The 19,483-nt window shown below is 40.7% G+C and overlaps 1 protein-coding gene and 1 long non-coding RNA gene across 4 annotated transcripts; one reads left to right on the forward strand and one right to left on the reverse strand.

Moving 5' to 3' along the window:
- Positions 1-229: 229 nt before the first annotated feature.
- Positions 230-13,279, reverse strand: OSGIN2 (oxidative stress induced growth inhibitor family member 2). Of its 3 annotated transcripts, XM_081014361.1 has the most exons (7): positions 13,261-13,279; positions 12,841-13,230; positions 9,151-9,305; positions 7,249-7,385; positions 6,047-6,238; positions 5,005-5,096; positions 230-3,319 (listed from the first exon to the last, which is right to left on the reverse strand). In XM_081014361.1, the coding sequence occupies exons 2-7, from the start codon at positions 12,882-12,884 to the stop codon at positions 2,278-2,280; spliced, it is 1,662 nt and encodes a 553-aa protein (XP_080870487.1). In that variant the 5' UTR covers positions 12,885-13,230; positions 13,261-13,279; the 3' UTR covers positions 230-2,277. The 3 variants fall into 3 exon arrangements, with proteins under 3 accessions (XP_080870487.1, XP_080870489.1, XP_080870488.1); XM_081014363.1 differs by lacking the exons at positions 12,841-13,230; positions 13,261-13,279 and adding an exon at positions 12,498-12,662; XM_081014362.1 differs by lacking the exons at positions 12,841-13,230; positions 13,261-13,279 and adding an exon at positions 12,229-12,413.
- Positions 13,280-14,175: 896 nt separating this feature from the next.
- LOC308481726 lies at positions 14,176-18,920 on the forward strand. The gene is made up of 2 exons (XR_013988844.1): positions 14,176-15,450; positions 18,477-18,920. It is a non-coding gene; the product is annotated as an uncharacterized lncRNA (long non-coding RNA).
- Positions 18,921-19,483: the final 563 nt, after the last annotated feature.

Consider the following 19,483-nt stretch of genomic DNA (forward strand, 5'->3'; position numbering starts at 1 on the left):
GAGATTGTCATGGGCACAGCCAGGACTAATGGGAGGGGCAGGCTTTATTCCAGGGGGCAGAACCTCATTTAAGTATTTTTATTGGTTTATTTGATTTAGAAACATTTGCAAGATCCTAAAACTTTCTGCACTACCAAAGGCTTGGAAGAGGGAATATTAGCTGGTATGATGCTGTATTCTGGCAGAACAGTGAGCAGATAAAAGTACTCCAATGAATTAGCTTTGGGTCGTCCTTATTCTTTTGCATTTATTGAATTATTTCACAATTCTTTTCAAAGGTAGTTTGTAACAAAATACACAGCAGCTATCATTCAGATGCATAAATGCATTTGGGCTTATTGGCCCATTTTTCCTTGAACGTAAGACAAAAAACTACCAAACCTCCAATCTCCTTTTTAAACTGCCCAGGCTTAAAAAGTGATTTTGCTGTTCAGAAAGGGATCTCTACAGAAAACAAAATGCCCCCAATTTATCCCAGTATAATCACAAGCTCTATCAAGAACAGTGTGTGTTGCCTCTTTGGCTTACAATAACTTGTATGTGCCTCTTGAGGCCTCAAAGCCTGGCTTCCAAGTCCAAGCGCTAGTAGGCTTTGCGTGTGTAAGAGACAAAAGGCAGCTTAGTTTTAAAACAAAAACCCTGAAGTTCTCCATATGCATTTGGATTTTAGTTTACTGTTCAACTCCCAAAATGGTAAACTGGCAGATTTGCAAAAAAAGAAAAGGAAATTTGAACTTAATTTTGTACAACCGTTTAGGCTCCTCGTGCTACATGAACCCAGAAGTACTATCGTATACTGCAGAGCACATAAGAGAATAATCTGACTTACCGCAAATGTTTTCCCTTGCTAGGAGTGACTGATAACTTTCACAGTGGTAGAGCAATCCTAGTCCCCAAAATTAAACACATTACTGTTAAATTATATTTTGATCACATTTTTTCATGTTTCCTCCATTGTGAGCAAACATAGGTTTAAAAGTTCTCTTTAATGAATCAAACCCCAACAGTTAAACAGTATGCATGGGGAAGCTGACTAAGGAAACTACTGAAGGCAGGCAGCTGTGATTTGTGTGTTGAAGGTGAGGGAAAACGGCTTACATGCAGAACTGACACATATACACAGGGAATGCAGCTAACAGGCAAATCCAAAGAACGTATGCTTAATACCCTTTGAAATCAAAGTTTTAGAACTTAAGGTATTCATAAGTCACATCATTTAGTAGTGTGTAAGGAACCAAATCCTTTTTCTTGTGGTTTTTATTGCTGCAATTCTTTTAATCAAGCTACTTTTATTTCATCATTGTTGATCTGCAGTAATGAAAACTACAGGTGTTCCCCTGTCTTTACATTGGAACATGATGTGCATGGTAAAAAGCAATTTCAAAGGGACCTAAAGGTGAGTTTAGTCATCTCTGGACTGGGCTGTGTGCGTCCAATCAACACCAGTTCTGTTTGAGACCAGAGAGATCAGGCACATTCAATGTTGAGAATCCTATGATGCTCAAACTGAACAAGACTTCCATGCTGAGCTGTTCTGAAAATACCTTTTACAAATAAAAGTCCTGTGACAGAGCAGGTTATTCATATAAAACACTTTGTTTCCAAGGCATTAATGTTTTTACTACAGCAGTAAATCCATTACGTGATCCCTCATAACGATGTTACATAAGCAGTACTTCATTTTACACCACTGTAGAAGAGGCTAGTGTGCTACATTTCATATGGCATGCCTGCATACTTATGACAACTGCTTCCAACTACCAACTGTGCTGGAATATCAATCTGGAGTATCATTTAACTGTTTCCGTTCACAACTATCTTTATTTTACAGGCCATTTTAAAAGTTATAAATACTTCCCACAACAACCAAGGGTAAAATAAAGTACTTGCTGCAATTCAACTGCTGAATATTTTTTTACTTTGTCTTAAAGAAAAGCTTCTATATTTTAACCATGGTCTAGTTTTATATAGCAAAACTATTAGTTCATGAGTAGAAATCATTTTTCTCTAGAGTGGTAAATATTTTCTCATCAGCGTACAAAACCAAATAAAATCTGCACGACTTATAATCATTTACTGTTTCTTTTAACTGGAAGCAATTCCAGTAAAAACAATTTTTGTACAGGCTGGAATACTGTAGTCTCATTCTCTACAAGGCAATGAAAGTATGAAGAACACTTACGGATAACAAAAACAAGGCTGCCAATTACTAGATGTTATGGGTCAGTTATTAGCATATGCCTGTAGTTCCTTAGATGATGTCTATGGCTGTTTGGTTTAGGGAACTCCATCTCCTTCTCTTTCAGCTATGAGATGATGCTTCTGCTTCGTAACCAAATGCCGTGTAATGCCCAGCGCCCCCCCTTTTAAAAAACGTACAAAATTGTCTCCAATCAGTGGACCTACTGCAAAAAGATTGGGTTCCTTGGTGCACTCATATGTATATGGATCAATTTCAATAGGGTTACCCTTGCACGTAATTGGTTCATTTGGGTTATGGCCTATACCCTGGCCTTGGCCCTTCAGGAAGCATAGGTTAGGATGAGAACCTATTAACACTAAGGCTACAGAGAACTTTAAGATCTTCTTCAATCCAGAGGCACTCTGCAGGACACATTTCATATCTGGCTGAAATGAAAGGACCCGATGTTCTGGAAAACTGGTATAAGCATGGTGCAAATTGTAGTCTGTAGTGACTGACTGAGTGCACATCATATGGTAGACCTTATGGTATTCGGGGTAAAGCTTTTTAGGCAACTGTTTGAAAATCAAACTTGGATCAGTAACCCTCCTACGGAATGCATGAATTACAGGGATGTTGTTGTTATAAGCACACAGAACTGCATCAGCCGCTGTAAGTCCACCACCTATGATCAAGACTGGATCTGCTTTCCCACATAATATTCCTTTGTCGACAGCAGCACCAAACTCAGATATGGAATGCAGAACGAAAGGAAAGTCTTCACCTTCTACTTGGAGTCTGCCAGGAGAATCAAAAGTTCCAGTGGCAAGAACAACATTCTCAGCAAACAAACAGAATGGCACATGAGAGCCATCTGCTGCTCTCTGATAACCTCTGATTTCCCAGTTTCTCTTGATCAGTATAGTTTGTCCACCTTGCTCTTCCAGTTGCAAATGTTGTGGCAAAACATCTTCATGCACTTCACTTTCATCTTCATGGTCCTGTTCTCGGTAAAGCCTTGAGACAGACGTTATGTACGTGTTTTCCCTGAAGTTTTTTTGAAGGCCCATGACTTTAACATAGTGCTTGTAATAGCTAGCAATTTGCTCTGGCAGAACTCTGTCACACTTTATATTTCTGAAAAAGATAAAGATCAAATCTGATTATTCACATTTAGTTTACTGTTCATATTCACCACAGGAACACCTCCTTAAACTTGTAATGTGACTGTACGGCCATATTCAGGTCAGATTGCTACAGAAAGAATTTTCAGCTTTTGTATTAGATCAGTACATTTGTTCTTTCTTTTTGGCATGATTTATTTTTTGAAACGTTTTCCCTGCTTATACTGGATTTGTTTTGCCCCAACAAGCCAGGATGGTTAACCAGCATTAATGTATGCTTTGTTGTTGAGATATGAATCCTGGCTTTTTAGGGCAAAATAAACCTATGAACACGAGTTTGGACATAATGCTAAGCTATCATCTTCCTGGTTTGTTTCCCTGCTCACACAGGGGAGGAGTGAAGCAGGAGAAATGGTGGTCCTGCATCCTTGTTGAGTTCAGTATAAGTAAAAAAATTCCTTCCTGTAGCACCTTAAAGACCAACTAAGTTAGTTCTTGGTATAAGCTTTCGTGTGCATGCACACTTCTTCAGATACTGAAGAAGTGGTATCTTCTGGTATCTGAAGAAGTGTGCATGCACACGAAAGCTTATACCAAGAACTAACTTAGTTGGTCTTTAAGGTGCTACAGGAAGGAATTTTTTTATTTCGACTATGGCAGACCAACACGGCTACCCATCTGTAACTGAGTTCAGTATAGTATGGGTTGTTAAGCAAAGATTCTTGGCTTTCTGTTATGCGCAGATGCAGACAGTGGCTCTCAAAGCATGACGTTCCAAGCAAGGCACAGACATTTGTGAGTGATGGCTCAAACTCTTTTCTGACTTTTGCATATGCACCTGTCAATCAACCCCATATTGCAATTAAAATAGTATTTACATTTCCAGCCCCTGTATTGAATGGAAGGGCTGTAGATCATATGGAATATATATAACAATGTGAGGTCATATACCTGATGTCCTACCCCAGGAACCCCAAAAAGCTAGTTTATTATTTTTACTTAGCTCTTTAAACATACAAGTCTGAAAACCACTGGCAGTACAATCTAGCTATGAATGCAAGCATCAAACATATTTAAAGAATTATGTAGTAACAGAAGATTTGGTCTCAGGGAAATTATGATATAGTTTTCCAAAAAAAACAACAAATGAGAGTCTATAGAATGTACAACAAAGAAAAAAAAATCCTAAATTTGCTGCCCAAGAGGGAATTTTTAAATCATGAGCAGCTAAGTTCAGATTTAAATTCTGAAATCATGGATTTTTACCACATTCAGCGGAACCCACTGGTACCCCTTTGCTCACAATTATGAGAAGTACTTAAACTGAGCCAAAACATGCTAGGCTAAGTTGATCACTGAATTCTCAAAAACACAAAGGTCAATGCCGAGAGTATGTGAGCTTTTCAAAAATAGGGGAGGTAGAAAATTTGGCAGTCGGTTCTTCGGTGTCCCATCTCATCCAGCAGCCCTGGTTATCTAATCTATGAATTAAATTAAATTAAGTCAAATGTCTTAAGCTTAAGTGTCAGAATGGTAGCCCATTGTTTACAAGCTGTTAGCATTATTAAATTACATGTACAAGAGCTTCTTGTACTTTTGAAAAACAGATCACAGAAACATTGAAACTTTCGATTCTCCATCCACTGACAGAAGCAATCCCCCCCCCATCAGTCATTACAAGAATGTTACAGTCCTCACCTTCGCTTGGTAGCAGTCCAGTCTTTAAATGTGTATCCAGGTAATTCCATCCAATCTCCAAAACTGATAGTCAGCATGGAACCTTCCATATTCTATGGAAAAGAAAATAATACCAGGACAAAATATTTAAAATATTGCTTAAGGTCATCTCATTCCACCTTCATTTCATAAAAAAACAGAAAAAAGATCCCATGAATCATGTTCTAAAGGACCAGCCTATGTGCTATATTATCTGCTTTGCAGAAGCTTCAATTTGGCAACTCTTCTTATTCCAGTTGTAATGTTTGGGACAACTTGCCATGCACATCTTCAGGACAGCATGGTGTTTCAACTCCCAACATCTGCTGCTGGTATGAGAACTCCCCAAGTGATCCAGAGGATCCTGACAGCAAATTACACTAGACATTACAGCTAAGGAAATAAAGTCAGGAGGAAATCTCCTATAGCAGGTAGCCTACAGCCTTTGGCCTCATTTCTAGCCTTCCATGGTCTATTTTTCCAACTATGCAGCCCCACAATATTCACAAAAAATATTACTAAAAATGCCCTCAGTTAATTGTGCAGGGTGATAGTTCTTGGGGGGTGGGAAGGTGATAAATGGTCTGTGCTATATTATCATTGTATTGGCCCAAATAATCAAGTGATGTAACTTCACTCTTGGGGTGTAACGTATCCTTTTAGAAACGTATATACCTCCATAAAATCTAATACAAGGAGTGTAACGCATACCTAGTTTTCTACAAAAGGCAAGCACAAAAATGTAAGCCTTTGGAAGTGAGAACAAAGATCATTTACAAAATAGGTATGTAGTATGTGAAGTTTTTGGGAATTCTTTACACATTGGTTTATTCACTTAAAATATTAAGACACTCCCCATGATGCAGCGCCAAAACATGAACCTCTTGAAATGGGTACATGCCACAGGACTTACAACCAATCAGGAACAATGTGAGGTAGATACCCATTGTTCCCATAGCCAACATGTAAGCTGAAGTTCTCTGATCAAGTGTGGTTCCAACAGCAAAATGGAAAAAGTTCTCACATGCCAAGCACCACCAGGTGGTCCTTTGCCAAGCACCATATGAGGGATATAGTGCTCTGGTTCCAGTTTCCAGTCAAGAACAGGTGGATAGTTAAATCCAAAGTCAGCATCAGGATGAAGCAGTGTGTCAAAGAGAACTGCAACAGGATTCGAAGAGCGTCCTTCTAGACCTTCCGCCAAGTACTCCAACTCCTAATTTGAGAAGACAGTTTTAAATGGCAATGTAACTTTCCCTTAGAATATAAAATAATGTGCGGTAAAAGAGCTTTAACTCTCTATACCATGTTTCTCAGGCCTGGCTATATATAGATATCAGATGTACCAAACTTGTATTAGTTGTTTGCTTTTATCCCTTGGTTTCCTGATCACAATGAGTGCAAACAAGTTTCATTATGTCATCTGGCTTCTCCCCACGGATTACACACTTAAACCCTTGGGAATGATTTTAATGGAATCAAGTTTGAGCTGCAATTGATACAAGGAATTGATAAAGAGACTAATCATTTGGGGAAGTCCAAGTGGGCTTCATGATGCCTAAAACCATTTTCAGCAATAGCTCATCTCTGTCATATCACTCATTAGAGTGATGTATACTGAACCCCATCAGCTAAGTTCACAACCTGTGGCCTTGCAGGTGTTATTGGACTCTTGTCAGAGTTCAATTGGCATGGCCAATTGTCAGGGATGATGGGAGTTGTAGTCCAGCAACACCTGAAGGGTCACAGATCTCCCTTTTCTGGGCTCCTGCAAAAATAAATCTGTTAGTCTTTAAGGTGATACAAGTCTGTTGTTCATGGAACACAGGTATATTAATGGTTATTTGACACAATGCCTAAACATTGGACCTCTGTATTTAGATATAGTACATTTCTCATTACCAGGTTTGGTAATGAGAACTTTCTGGGAACATTTGCTGTCGGAGGCAGAGTGCCAAACAAGATATATTTTGGAGGCAGTTCTTATATTTTAAATACACAGGATTGTCATAAAAAAAAAAAATTGGCATTTTGGATCCTCAAGTCCTATTTGACACTGAAAAACCTGAGAAAAGCAGAATACTTTGCTTCTACCATGATGCACACCAGAAATGTGAACTAATTTTTCCAAGCTAAGAATATGTAATTGTATATTATATATGTAATGCACTTTTCTTCCAGTCCTGATATACAATTAAATGTGTAATTTCATAAGTGGTAGCTTACCTGATCAACAATAGAAAGATGACTAGATTCTTTTAATTTATTATGCAAAATAGGATTTGGATGTTCTGTTGCAGGAGACAAATATGGCCTGTATCCAGACAGCATGTATGAGAGGCAAATTCCCGATGGTCCATTACCTAATGGTATTTTAAAAATGATATAAGATTTACTAAAGTTTAAAATTATATCTTGTAATCTGGACCAAGATAATGACCAAGATAATGACTTTAAGCCATGAAAGTCAAAGACATGCTTATCTCCCCCTCATTGCAATCAAGGAATTTAAAAGAGCTCAGCTTTTGCTATAGGATGCCTAGTATTTTTGCAGATATAGTCTAGAATATTATTTGCCAAGTATATTACCTCAATTCTGATCACTGATTTAGCTAGATAATCAGACATGTAAAATAAAATTTTACTTTTACTGTTAAAGTGGAGCCAGATTACTTTTTCATTTAATGTGAAGTTTCTTGGCTTTTTGACAGCTTTTTGTGCTGATATACAAATTTATTTCACAATATAATATAGTTTTAATTAGTTTATAGGTAATTAGTTGTTGATAATGTAATTGCTTTGAACCTGTATTTGATTACAAATCTGTGTTACTATTTATTTTGTTACTTTTTACAAAACAAGTTTGTTGCTATTGTAAATTGAAGGAGTGTTATGGGTGGGTGGGGAAGACTCTTTTCCTAGCAATGAGATACCTTGTGTTGTGAAAAGGCAGAAAAACCATCTGCAGCACTTTGGAACAATATTTGCATAGCATCATGTCACCGAAACTGATCTTAGGGCAGCATAGATCCTCAGATATCGTAAAATAATAGTACTTCCTCCTTCAACAGTATAATCCAAACCACTTTCACTTCTAGGTTAACATCTAATATAAAACATCCAACATCTTTACAGGTTACATATTATTCCAATTACTGTATAACAAGAAATTTGTTTCATTGTTTCATGGTTTTAATAAGTCCCAATTACAGATATTCTCCCAGTCACCAAATATGGAGACAAAGCTATTTTGCCAAGTTGTTTCCACCCCGACCCGAAGTAGGAGGGGCAGCCAACTGGAAACAGAAAAACAGCTAAGGATGAAACACTCTACTCTCCCTAAAAAGTGGAGGTGCTTGAGTCCTCTCATTTTGATTACATGAATTTCTATGTTCTTGTTGTTAGATACTTTTTAAAAAGTGCTTAATTTTTGTTGAAGTGCCGTTCAGATACAAAAAGACCCCTGAACAGTTAAGTCCAGTCAAAGGCGACTATGAAGTTGTGGTGCTCATCTCACTTTGAGGCCGGGGGAGCTGGCATTTGCCCGCAGACAGCTTTCCGGATCATGTGGCCAGCATGACTAAACCGCTTCTGGCACAATGGAACACCATGACAGAAACCAGAGCATATGGAAACACTGTTTATCTTCCTGCCACAGGGGTACCTATTTATCTACTTGCACTGGCATGCTTTTAAACTCAAATAGACTGCTAGACTCAAAATCAAATAGACATGATACAAAATGAAAAAGAAATGGGGAGGGGAGAGGAAAGCGAGCATTAGAGCAGCTGCTCCTTCACAGACATGACCAGATTGCATGTAATGGGTATATGGGGCCCCAAAGGGCTAGATTCAGTGACAAGGAGGTACACTTTGGCAATTCCTATTCTACTATACAACACTATCTTTTTCCCAGTTATGGAGGAAACCATTATAGCTCAAATATTTTTCCAACAGCATCAAATCACAATATACCTGTATAATAGGATAACTAGAACTCTTAATTATATCACAACTTAATAAGCAGTCCGTGATAAGGCAAGGTTGTTAAATTATAATTAATAAATTTCAAACACATTCAATATTTTAGATTCTTATTCATATACTGAAATTCTGAGAATAACTCACCTATTACTACCACTGGCAAACTCAGTGGTGGGTCCACAGGTAGAGTAGCTTCTTCTAGTAAGGGCATTGTTTTAACATTTGTCCCAAAGCTGTCACCAAAATACTGCACTAAGGAATTCAAAAAGTGTCCTTCGGTTTCAGGACTACAGTAGTTTCTATTTAAAAGGAAATAAATCAGTTCATCACTACAACACATTCTTAATAAAATAAACTTAAGTTAATATAAAGTCATTGGCCTGATGATATATAAGCAAAAGAAAGTCTGTCAGAATTTAGGAAAATTTCAGAGTTGCAAATCCACTTTTCCTTTTCCTAAACTGATATTGCTATTTTGGAACCCTGCAAGGAAAAAGTAGGGGGTTTTGTCCATATATGTTTACAAAAGGACAGACGAGTGTGCATGTTGAGTGACACAGATTTCTTTTACAATAAATTGTCTGATACAATTTCTATAATAATCAGAGGTAACTGGTCATACATTTAAATGTCTACAAATCTACATTAATTTTTTGATATATTAACTAATGTTTGTGACTTGGATCCTTACTTTCTCTTCTACAGAAGGCTTCTTCTATTTGTGTTTTGAACCCAGAGGACACACCCATTGGTAGAAGGGAGGAGGTGTTTTTTGCTGACTTCCCCTTCCCCCACACCTTTCAGATGGTTCCTGAATCCTCCAGGGCACATTTTTGTGGGGCAGCTGCAAGGGGAATCAGCAAAAAAATTGCCTTCTCCCTTCCACTAGAGCGAGCATCTCATGAACTGAGTGCCACTCAAAGGATCTTTGGATCGAAACCAAAATATTTATTAAGAAGAATGTATGAATTGATTCCAAAATAGCTTCTAAGAATAAGTCATTGCATAATCTAAGTGCAATGCAAGCGCTTCCTCAAGAATTTGAATGGAAATGTACAGTTCTGCAGTTGGTTCCCTCCCTCCTCCTACAATCCAGGAATCTGCCAACTCTGACACTAATTGTATTTCCCATCAAATCCACCTCTAAGCTAATATTTAAGTAGGCACTGCTGGCTCTAGGGCTGCTTTTGCACAGTCCTACAGTTGGCACATGTCAGCCTCAAGCATTTTCCTTTCCTTGGTAAAGCTCATGTAACCTCATCCAGAATACAGTTGTCTGCCTCCCTGGAACCAAAAATCACACAGGACATTCATGCATGCAAACATACTTATATGCAGCTAAAGATACAGATTAAGCTTAGGACAAACCCTGCAGTGCCATACATGTGGCAAATTCATGGTTAAAATAATAGAAACCATGGATAATTGGAACTAATTCTATGCTTGCTGTCAACCATCAGGTCATTTAAATGGCTTAAATATAGGCACCTACGGTACTCTACTACAGAATATATCTCAATAAAGCTTAATAGGTTCCCCACATCTCTGTTGTGGCTAAAAACTAAAGGAAGCAATGTTGTTTTGCAAAACCACAATGTCTGCACGCTGACAAGTGTACCTTTTTCTCCTGTCCTTCCTTGTAATCTACATTAAAGGCTAAAGGGAAAAAGTATTTATGGGCTTTTTACAGACATCTGTGGACAAAAGGATGCACAACTAGATGGGCCCCAGGTCTGCTCCAGCAGGACTCTCATTCTGTTCTTACACCAGTAAAAACCAGCATCAATAACACCTTTTCTACACTATACCAGTCTATTACAGTTACACATTCATCTTCACAGGAAATATGTTCAGATATTTAAAATACAGGATACGACATAACACAACATCTGTTTAAAAGAGTTTGTTAAATATATGGCAGTTAAGTTATGCTTGCTTATGCCAAGAAGACAATTAGCATGATAGCACTAGGAAATATTCCAGCCAGCTACCTTACACCAAACACCACCAGAAATTACAGCAGAAACTAAAATGCAAAGGCTGCACTGTAACCCACAAAACAAATGACTGCATACTCTTTTTGGGTAGTGTCAGCTACTAGGTAACATCAGAAAGATCCCTATAGAATTTGTCAAAAATCAGAAAACCATGATGAGGTATTCAACACCCTTTCAGAGTTGACCTACTATTTACCCATCAATTTAAATTTCCAGAGATACAGGCTAGGAGTTATGGGCATTGGGTAAAATTATTTATGGCTCTACGATAGTCTGGGACTTGAAGTCTAGGATAGCCTAACTTTCTGAAGACATTCTTTTACCAGTTGACTACCAGAAAGTATCACTTTGCTCAATTCTATATCCATAAATTTAGCCTGCAACTGTAATATTTAATCAAAATCCAAGAACAGAAAGGATTTTTTCTTTTCTCTTCCACCCAACATTAAAGACATGCCTACGGAAATTCCCAGTCCATATACTGTTTCATTGAATGGTCTCAAGAACTAAAAGACTAAAGTGAAGCAGCAATGGGGATGACCAGTGCCTGAACAATGGTAGACCTCCAAAGAATCTTAACTACAACTAGTTTCATCATGGAAGAATCTCCAGAAGTGAAGCGTACCTTCGTCTCTAAAAGCTTACACCATACTGAATGTGTTAAGTCTTTTAAAGTGCCCAAAGCCTCTTTTGCTGTTTTATTCATGGAAGAAAGATAGAATACAAATATACTGTATACACGAAGAAGTGAGGTGGTGTGTGTGTGTTTATATAAAGGACCCCTGCACGGTTAAGTCCAGTCAAAGGCGACTATGGGGTTGCGGCACTCATCTCGCTTTCAGGCCGAGGGAGCCAGTGTTTGCCCACAGACAGCTTTCTGGGTCATGTGGCCAGCATGACTAAACACTTCTGGCGCAACGGGACACCATGACGAGTGCCAGAGCGCACGGAAACACATTTACCTTCCTGCCATTGTGGTACCTATTTATCTACTTGCACTGGTGTGCTTTTGAACTGCTAGGTTGGCAGGAGCTGGGACAGAGCAACAGGAGCTCGCCCCGTTGTGTGGATTCGAACCACTGACCTTCCGAATGGCAAGCCCAAGAGGCTCAGTGGTTTAGACCACAGTGCCACCCACAACCCCCTATGTGTACACACACACACACAAAACCACGTGTGCACATAAATGCCATGTGTGTTGCAGAGAGGCGATTTCCAAGCCTACCTGCTCGTCATGCAACAACATTTCAAATCACGACCCATCTTGGCCATTCAGAAATCTGCCTCCGCCGCCATCATCATCTATGGAAAGGTGATGTTCCTTTTTATGTGGCTCGTCTGGGTGGGCCTTTGCTTTGCCTCCTCCCTTCCCTAGGTCTTTAGGAGCAGCAGCCAGCAACACACCTCATCTTGCACACCTTCCCCTCTTCCTCCCTCCCTCCTCAGCACCACCACCCAAGTCTCGCCTCCAGGATGCTCTTCAAAGCACCTCACCTTCTCCCTTCCTCCGCTTACAGAGTGCGGGCGCGCGCGCGCGCCCCCGGCCGACCCCGTGACCTTCCTCCTTCGCTCCTCCATCTCCTCCTCAGTGAAGCGCAGGCCGGCCGACCGGCCGGCTGAGGAGGAGCAGCAGCGGGCAGCAAGGCATCCCGCGCGGACTCCCACATCGCGTCAACCGCCGGCTATGAGAGGAGAGGGAGGAGCCGGAAGAGAAAGGGGAGGATGGAAGGCGCCTTTTCTTTCTCTCTCTCTCCCCCCCGCCGTTCTCTCTCCCCCCCCCCCCCCGCCTTGACCCACAAACCTATTTCCCTCGGCCGGCCTGGCGAATAAGCGTTACCTGAAGTGACCGGCCAGGGAACACCGGCAGCACCAAACCGTCATGAGGGATTAACGGGGGTGGGGAGGGGGAGGGGGAAGAGAAGACGCGTCGAGGCGGCGGGTCACCCGGCGGCAGATGGGGGATGTGGCCGTTGCTGCTGCTGCTGCTCTTCCTCCGCCGCCGCCTCTTGTTCTCCCTCCCGCCGCCGCACTGGGGGCCGCTGTCGGCCGGGCGCCTCTCCTCCTCCTCCCTCCCGCCTTCTTGCCTCACATGCGGCACTAGGCCAGTCACACGGGAGCGAGGGAGGAGCCTCCGCCTGGCACCGGCGGCGGCGGCGGCGGAGGAAGGGGAGGGAGGCGCCTCAGCCCCCCGCCAACGCCTTCCTCGCGGTCCTCGGCGGAGGAGCCGCTACTCCGAGGGGGGCGGGGAAAGGAGTACCGCTGTCCCCAACAACGGCCGCCGCTGCTGCTTGACGGCGACATGTGATAAGAGATGAAAGTCGGCTGCGAGCGGGAAATGAGGGGGGTTGCGCAGTAGATACGCCGCGCACATAACGAGGTCGCGAGGGAGTCGAAAGTGTGTGTGGGGGGGTGCATCGGGGTTTATCGACGCCTCGTTGGTTTCCATAAGTGGCACAGTTTCCTTAGCTTCTGTCCCTCCCAAAATAAACTCGACCGGATGTCACCGTCTCTCTCTACACGCTTCTTCTTTTCAACACCCTCTTCCCCATTCTTACGTGTAGGCACGCCGAGCCTGAGGGAGCCGGTGCAAATACTGCTGCGGCTGTAGTTTTACAGCTGAAGTGGTGGTCCATATTATTTATGATTTTCAGTTTTATACATTTCAATAATTTTACAGTCATTTTAACATTTCAAAACTCGACTTCTCCCCCCCCCCTTTCTGCGGTTCCTTAATTTTTTTCCCCTCCATATTCCAAATTAACATTTTCTCATTTATTCATTTGCTTTAAATGTATATTCTTTTGAATGAAATGAAATGTATTCATTTGCTTTAAATGTATACTCTCATAAAAACTGCAGGTTATTACAATAATCCTGCCAATGTTCTTTTCTGTTTACAATTTATTTGTAAACATTCAATAAACCATTTCCATTCTTTTATAAAAAGTTTGTTATCTTGATTTCTTATTATTCTGGCAAGTTTCATCATTTCTGCTTATTCCATAAGCATTTTGTATCCATTCTTCTTACCCTGGGATGTCTTTCCATTTTGGGGCAAGTAAAATTCTTGCTGCTGTAGTCGCATGCATGAATAAATTTATATACAGTTTGAGTAGTGCTGTCCCTATACTGTAATTCCTAAAGGATCTTTTATGCACCTTAGAGCACCTGGGCTTCTGGGTCCTGAATGTCCCCTGCCTGACATCTTGTGCCTCATTCCCAGCTATTAAGTGCTGGGGTGGGGGATGGAAATCAACTGAAGTATCATTAACAGATAACAGTCAGTGCTTTTCCACTAAGTAATTTGGGTTGTCAGTGGGACTTCGTCCCACATGTGTCAGATGATACTTAGTTGAACCCTTGAGAGAGGAAACAGCATTTAAGGTGAAGGTTGCGTTCCCCACCAACTCTCACCATTTCTGACTCCACCACTTCCTGCAGGATGTGTGGGTCAAAGACACTGGGCTGCTGCGAGTTCCTCAGCTGTCTTGCACGTATTAGTGCAGAGATAATCACAAAAGTATACCCATTACAGAAGCTTTAACTATTCTGCCAAGTGCCAAACCAATGATCAGAGAACTTCTAGAACATCCCACTGCTGGTAATGGCTTCCCCCCCATTTTAATCCTGATCTCCCTAATTTTTTTCCTTCTCGGAGCGATGCAATCATCCAATCACAAGGTGGTTGTGTAAAATTTAGCATTGATCGTGAGCTTTTTAAATAAATTGTATACTAGTGGGAAAAAATCTGTTAGATGCACAATTATTTAGGAACCAGCACCAGTTCTTGACCAAAACTATTAGCACCACCGAAGAATATCACATTTGCATCTTCCCTGGATCATCTGTATATCAGTGACAAAATAACGAACCAATTATACTAGCATTTTACAAGCAAGAGGGTAGCCCTGCCTGACAAAGCATCTCAGATGTCATGGACTGGTTGGATGCAGTGGAATGGTGGGAGGAACCAGCTGAGGAACCTCCAAGGGAAGAAGGCTCAAAGCCTAGGGAGTGGTGGTGGAATGGCAATGAGTGGTCAGAGAAAGAAGACAGGGAAGAACATGTCAGAAGCTGAAGAGGTAACTGAGCTGGGAAAGTCTTGTGTCAGAGAGAAGTCCAGAAGAAGCAGGGGAGGGAGGCCAAGAGGTAGAGATAAGTCAGGCTGGTATAGAAGCACACGTCTCCCTCTCCTGTAACATGCTCCTTTTCTCCCCCAGTCTCCCAGGACCAAGAGAGGCATGAGGTGAAAGGAGCAAAGGCACACAGGCGCAGTCTCAGATTGCTTAGGGGAAACCCTGGAGAGGAGGGGACTTAGGCAGAGTTGCTGTGTTCATTAGGCCTGGCACCCCTGTGAAGATCCTGTTTTTTTTCTCATAAAGAGCTGACTTCACTTATTCTGATTACTGCTGGCTCACTCCTGACATCAGCTGCAGTGGCAAATAAGGTAAAAAGCAAGTTAGGCAGTTGTGTGATTTCGGCAGCAGGGCAAGGAGGCCAAGGTAACCAAAATTTGTATGTTTTAGTGACCAGTAGTATGGGAGGGTAGCTGAATGAACCACAGCTGCACAATGGAAATGGTCATAACTTGTTTTATTTAAAAAAATAAAGATTGATTGAATTAAAAGAGTTTTTACAAACTTATATTCAGGAAGATTAAATGCAAATAAGTCATGGGAATATAAATGCTTCCCTAGTGAAGAATAATTCCATTATTCTACTATCCCTTGTAGTACAGTTTATCCTTTTTTCTAAAATTCTCTGTGTATTTGATTTCCTGGCACATGTACTGGGGGATTATTAGATTCAATGTCTAATTGTTCCTTTCCCAATGCTGTAAACAGAACAGCAGTGTTTTAGTCTGCCATGCAAGTTCCTGAGGGATATGCTGTGTTCAGTGAATTCCTCTGCATTTGTTCATCTTTATATCACACGGAATATAAGCAACAAAGCGATGGGACTTAAAAGTATTAAGATTAGGGCATTAAAAAAAAAACCTAAAGGGCTATGAACGTTATCCATTACTGTTTTTCAGTAAAATTTGTAGCCTACTCTTTAAACACAAATGCTAGCACAAATAGTCAAATACTATGGTTGATCAGTCCTAAAAAACAGAACCTTTAACACATTTTCTTGTAAGTTTTGTTTCAAGATAATAATTTGGATTGAATGAATCCTAATGGAATCTTAATTGAGCAATTTATGAAAAAAAGGACTTACTAGTTTGCTCTTATATCTTCCTGCTCAAGTCTAAGGGTTAATAGGGTCATCTTCACACATATTTTAGATTGGCGAATAGGGTTCAACCAGTTGGACCCGTTATAAAATGTTGACACAGTGGAGTGCATCTGTGCTCAAGCCATGCCATTTTCCAGGGCATTCTATTCTATCCCCTATTTCCTGGCCTCTTCCTTCTCTCCAATAGTGAGCCAACATTCTGTTTTGGCTACCAATGCTTTGGCTCTGGGAGAATACATTTGATAGCCAGCATACAGAGCCTTGTCAGTGTCAGGACTGGCTCTTTGCACAGGACTTTTGGATCGGGCTAATGTTTAAATAACTTGGCTTCAAGGCTCCCTCCTCCCAAGTGGGAAGCCAGAAGGTTGTATTACATTAAATAATGTAAAAGGTGACCGATAGCAATGTGAAAAGTAAATTAAGTAGTCTAGGCTCTTCTGCAATCGATTGGTTTGTTGAGTAGAGATTGCACAATAACATAGTATTGTAGATTCGCTGCTAAGGAAAGGTGTTAATACTTGTATCTTGCACTAACAAAGCAGATTTATTGTGTAAATAATATGGTTGTGTGGCAAGGCTTCATGTTTAATTAAAAATAAATTAATAAATAACCCCCAAAGCAATTGCAGGAATTGGCCCTTTAGTTACATAAAAACAAGCAGCCTGGTTAAAAATAGAAATGAACACTGTCATTCCATAAACAAATCCCTTCCACTACAGACGAGACATTTTTCTAGCTCCAACAATAGATGCCTTTATTTACCATTCAATAACAGTAGAAAGGTCAAAACCATTGCTTTCTTTCCATAGACACTATTTTTAATTGGTAAGCACTTTTGATTTCCCCCCCCAAAGGATCATTTTCTATTAAACACAATATAAATGGCTGAATAATTGCATCTTCCTAAGGATCAAATGTCTGTTCATCGAAAACCACAATGAGCGAAAACCTATGCAGCTAAGCCTGCAGTCCCAAACACATTTACTTAGGGAGTAAGCTTCACTGAACACGGTGGGTTCAACTTCTAGTACACCACATTTGCATTATTGTGTGTTGGTTTTGTGTTTGCATTGTTCCAAGCCAGGCAAGGATTCAGCGGCGCTTGCATAAATCACTGCCACTTACTTTCCGCCACTTTTCCTTTTCACAACAATGGAAGGAAACCTCTAATATACCAATAGAGGCTTGGGTTAGTAATATCTGGAGTATTGCTCTATCAGAATGCCACACATACCATTGGTGACTAATCAAGCGCATCTCCAAAAAAGATAGCTTTGATACTATCTGGTCTCCCCTTTTCTCTTTTAGTGAAGAACAACAGGATATTTTAATACCGTCATCATCACAGAGGTGTCTGTGGAGGGGATATATTCATTGAAAATTTTAGCTGTGCCCCCTTTTCTTTTTCAAAAAGGAAACCTACCTGTTTGTTAAGTCTGGCACCAGAGGTCATTCTCTATATAACCTTGCCACTCTGTAGGATTTCTTAATAATAATTACTATTATTTACAAGCTGCTATGTGACTGGGTTGCCCGGAGAGCCACATTTCAGACCCAGAAACTACAACTAATCCAGAATGCAGCAGCTAGACTGGTGACTGGGGGCGGCCGCCAAGACCACATAACACCGGTCTTGAAAGACCTACATTGGCTCCCAGTACGTTTCTGAGCACAATTCAAAGTGTTGGTGTTGACCTTTAAAGCCCTAAACGGCCTCGGCCCAGTATACCTGAAGGAGCGTCTCCACCCCCATCGTTCTGCCCGGACGCTGAGGTCCAGCGCCAAGGGCCTTCTGGCGGTTCCCTCATTGCGAGAAGCAAAGCTACAGGGAACTAGGCAGAGGGCCTTCTCGGTAGTGGCACCCACCCTGTGGAACGCCCTCCCATCAGATGTCAAAGAGATAAACAACTACCTGACATTCAGAAGACATCTGAAGGCAGCCCTGTTCAGGGAAGTTTTTAATGTGTGACATCTTAGTGTATTTTTGGTCTTTGTGGAAGCTGCCCAGAGTGGCTGGGGAAACCCAGTCAGAAGGGCGGGGTACAAATAATAAATTATTATTATTATTATTATTATTATTATTATTATTACTAAGACATTTTTTAAAAAATGCCCATGATTTTAACTAATTTTATATCTACTGCTTTTTGTATTTTTACTGTTGCCATGATAATTGCCATTGTTTCTGATATTTTTGATCTGTTTCATATTTGTTTTATGGTTCTCTTTTGCAGGTTATCTTGAAAATCTAGATTATTAAAATTCCGGAAGAAGAAGAAGAAGAAGAAGAAGAAGAAGAAGAAGAAGAAGAAGAAGAAGAAGAATTTCTCCACCTAGCAATTACTTCTGCTGCTGAGGAGGTTTCCCCAAACTCAGAATACTCCTTTGTTGCATTTGACACATTTTTTATAAGCAATATGAAAGCTTTCTGCAAGAGATAAGGGACAGCTCATAAAAACATAATATGCATTTCCCCCTAATGAAAGTTATTTCATTCCAGTGGTGGCAGGTTTTATTCCAATAGCAGTTTGAACTTGTATGCCCTGTTGCTAGGTTTTCATCCACCGACACCATTAGAAGAAGCAAATTGGTGATCTGGCCCCCTAAATATAGCAAAGAACATTTATGGGCATCGAAGAGTGTTTAATAGGTTACAATAAAATGAACTTCAGCCTTGATTGGGTTTTTTAAACTGCTATTTTCTGTCTGCAGCTACCCAACCAGAATAGCAGATAGCTGTCTTTTGCAAATGGACTTTTTATTACAAGTGGGAAATGGATGGTAATGGATAAGAAGACATTTTCACACCTCTCCTGTTCTGGGCTTGTTGTTGTTCAAGGTTTTTATAAATTACTTGGATGAAGGAATTGAGAGGATGCTCATCAAATCTGCAGATGATACCAAACTAGGAGGGGTAGCTAATGCTGCAGAAGACAGAATTAGGATACAATATGACCTTAACAGTTTGGAGAACTGGGCCCAAGCTAATTTAAATAGGAACAAATGTCAGGTTTTGCACTTAGGTAGGAAGAACAAGCTGCACAAATATAAGATGGGGGGCACCTGGCTTGCTAGTAGTATATGTGAAAAGGATCTAGGGGTCTTAGTAGACCACAAGCTTACCATGAGTCAATAGTGTGATGCAGCACCAAAAAAGGCTAATGCTATTCTAGGCTGCATCCACAGAAGTATAGTGCCCTGATCAAGGGAAGTAATAGTACCAGTCTATTCTGCCTTGGTC

The sequence above is a fragment of the Podarcis pityusensis genome (genome assembly GCF_964106645.2).
Source record: "Podarcis pityusensis genome assembly, chromosome: 7".
Lineage (NCBI taxonomy): Eukaryota > Metazoa > Chordata > Lepidosauria > Squamata > Lacertidae > Podarcis > Podarcis pityusensis.

Excerpts from the sequence above, each read along its gene's own strand:
- OSGIN2 (XM_081014362.1), bottom strand. The coding sequence starts at position 12,275 with ATGGCCAAGATGGGTCGTGATTTGAAATGTTGTTGCATGACGAGCAG. Across the intron at positions 9,306-12,228 it reads TGTTGTTGCATGACGAGCAG|AAACTACTGTAGTCCTGAAA; the intron begins GTAGGCTTGGAA and ends CCTTTTAAATAG. Across the intron at positions 7,386-9,150 it reads TTTGCCAGTGGTAGTAATAG|GTAATGGACCATCGGGAATT; the intron begins GTGAGTTATTCT and ends AAATACCATTAG.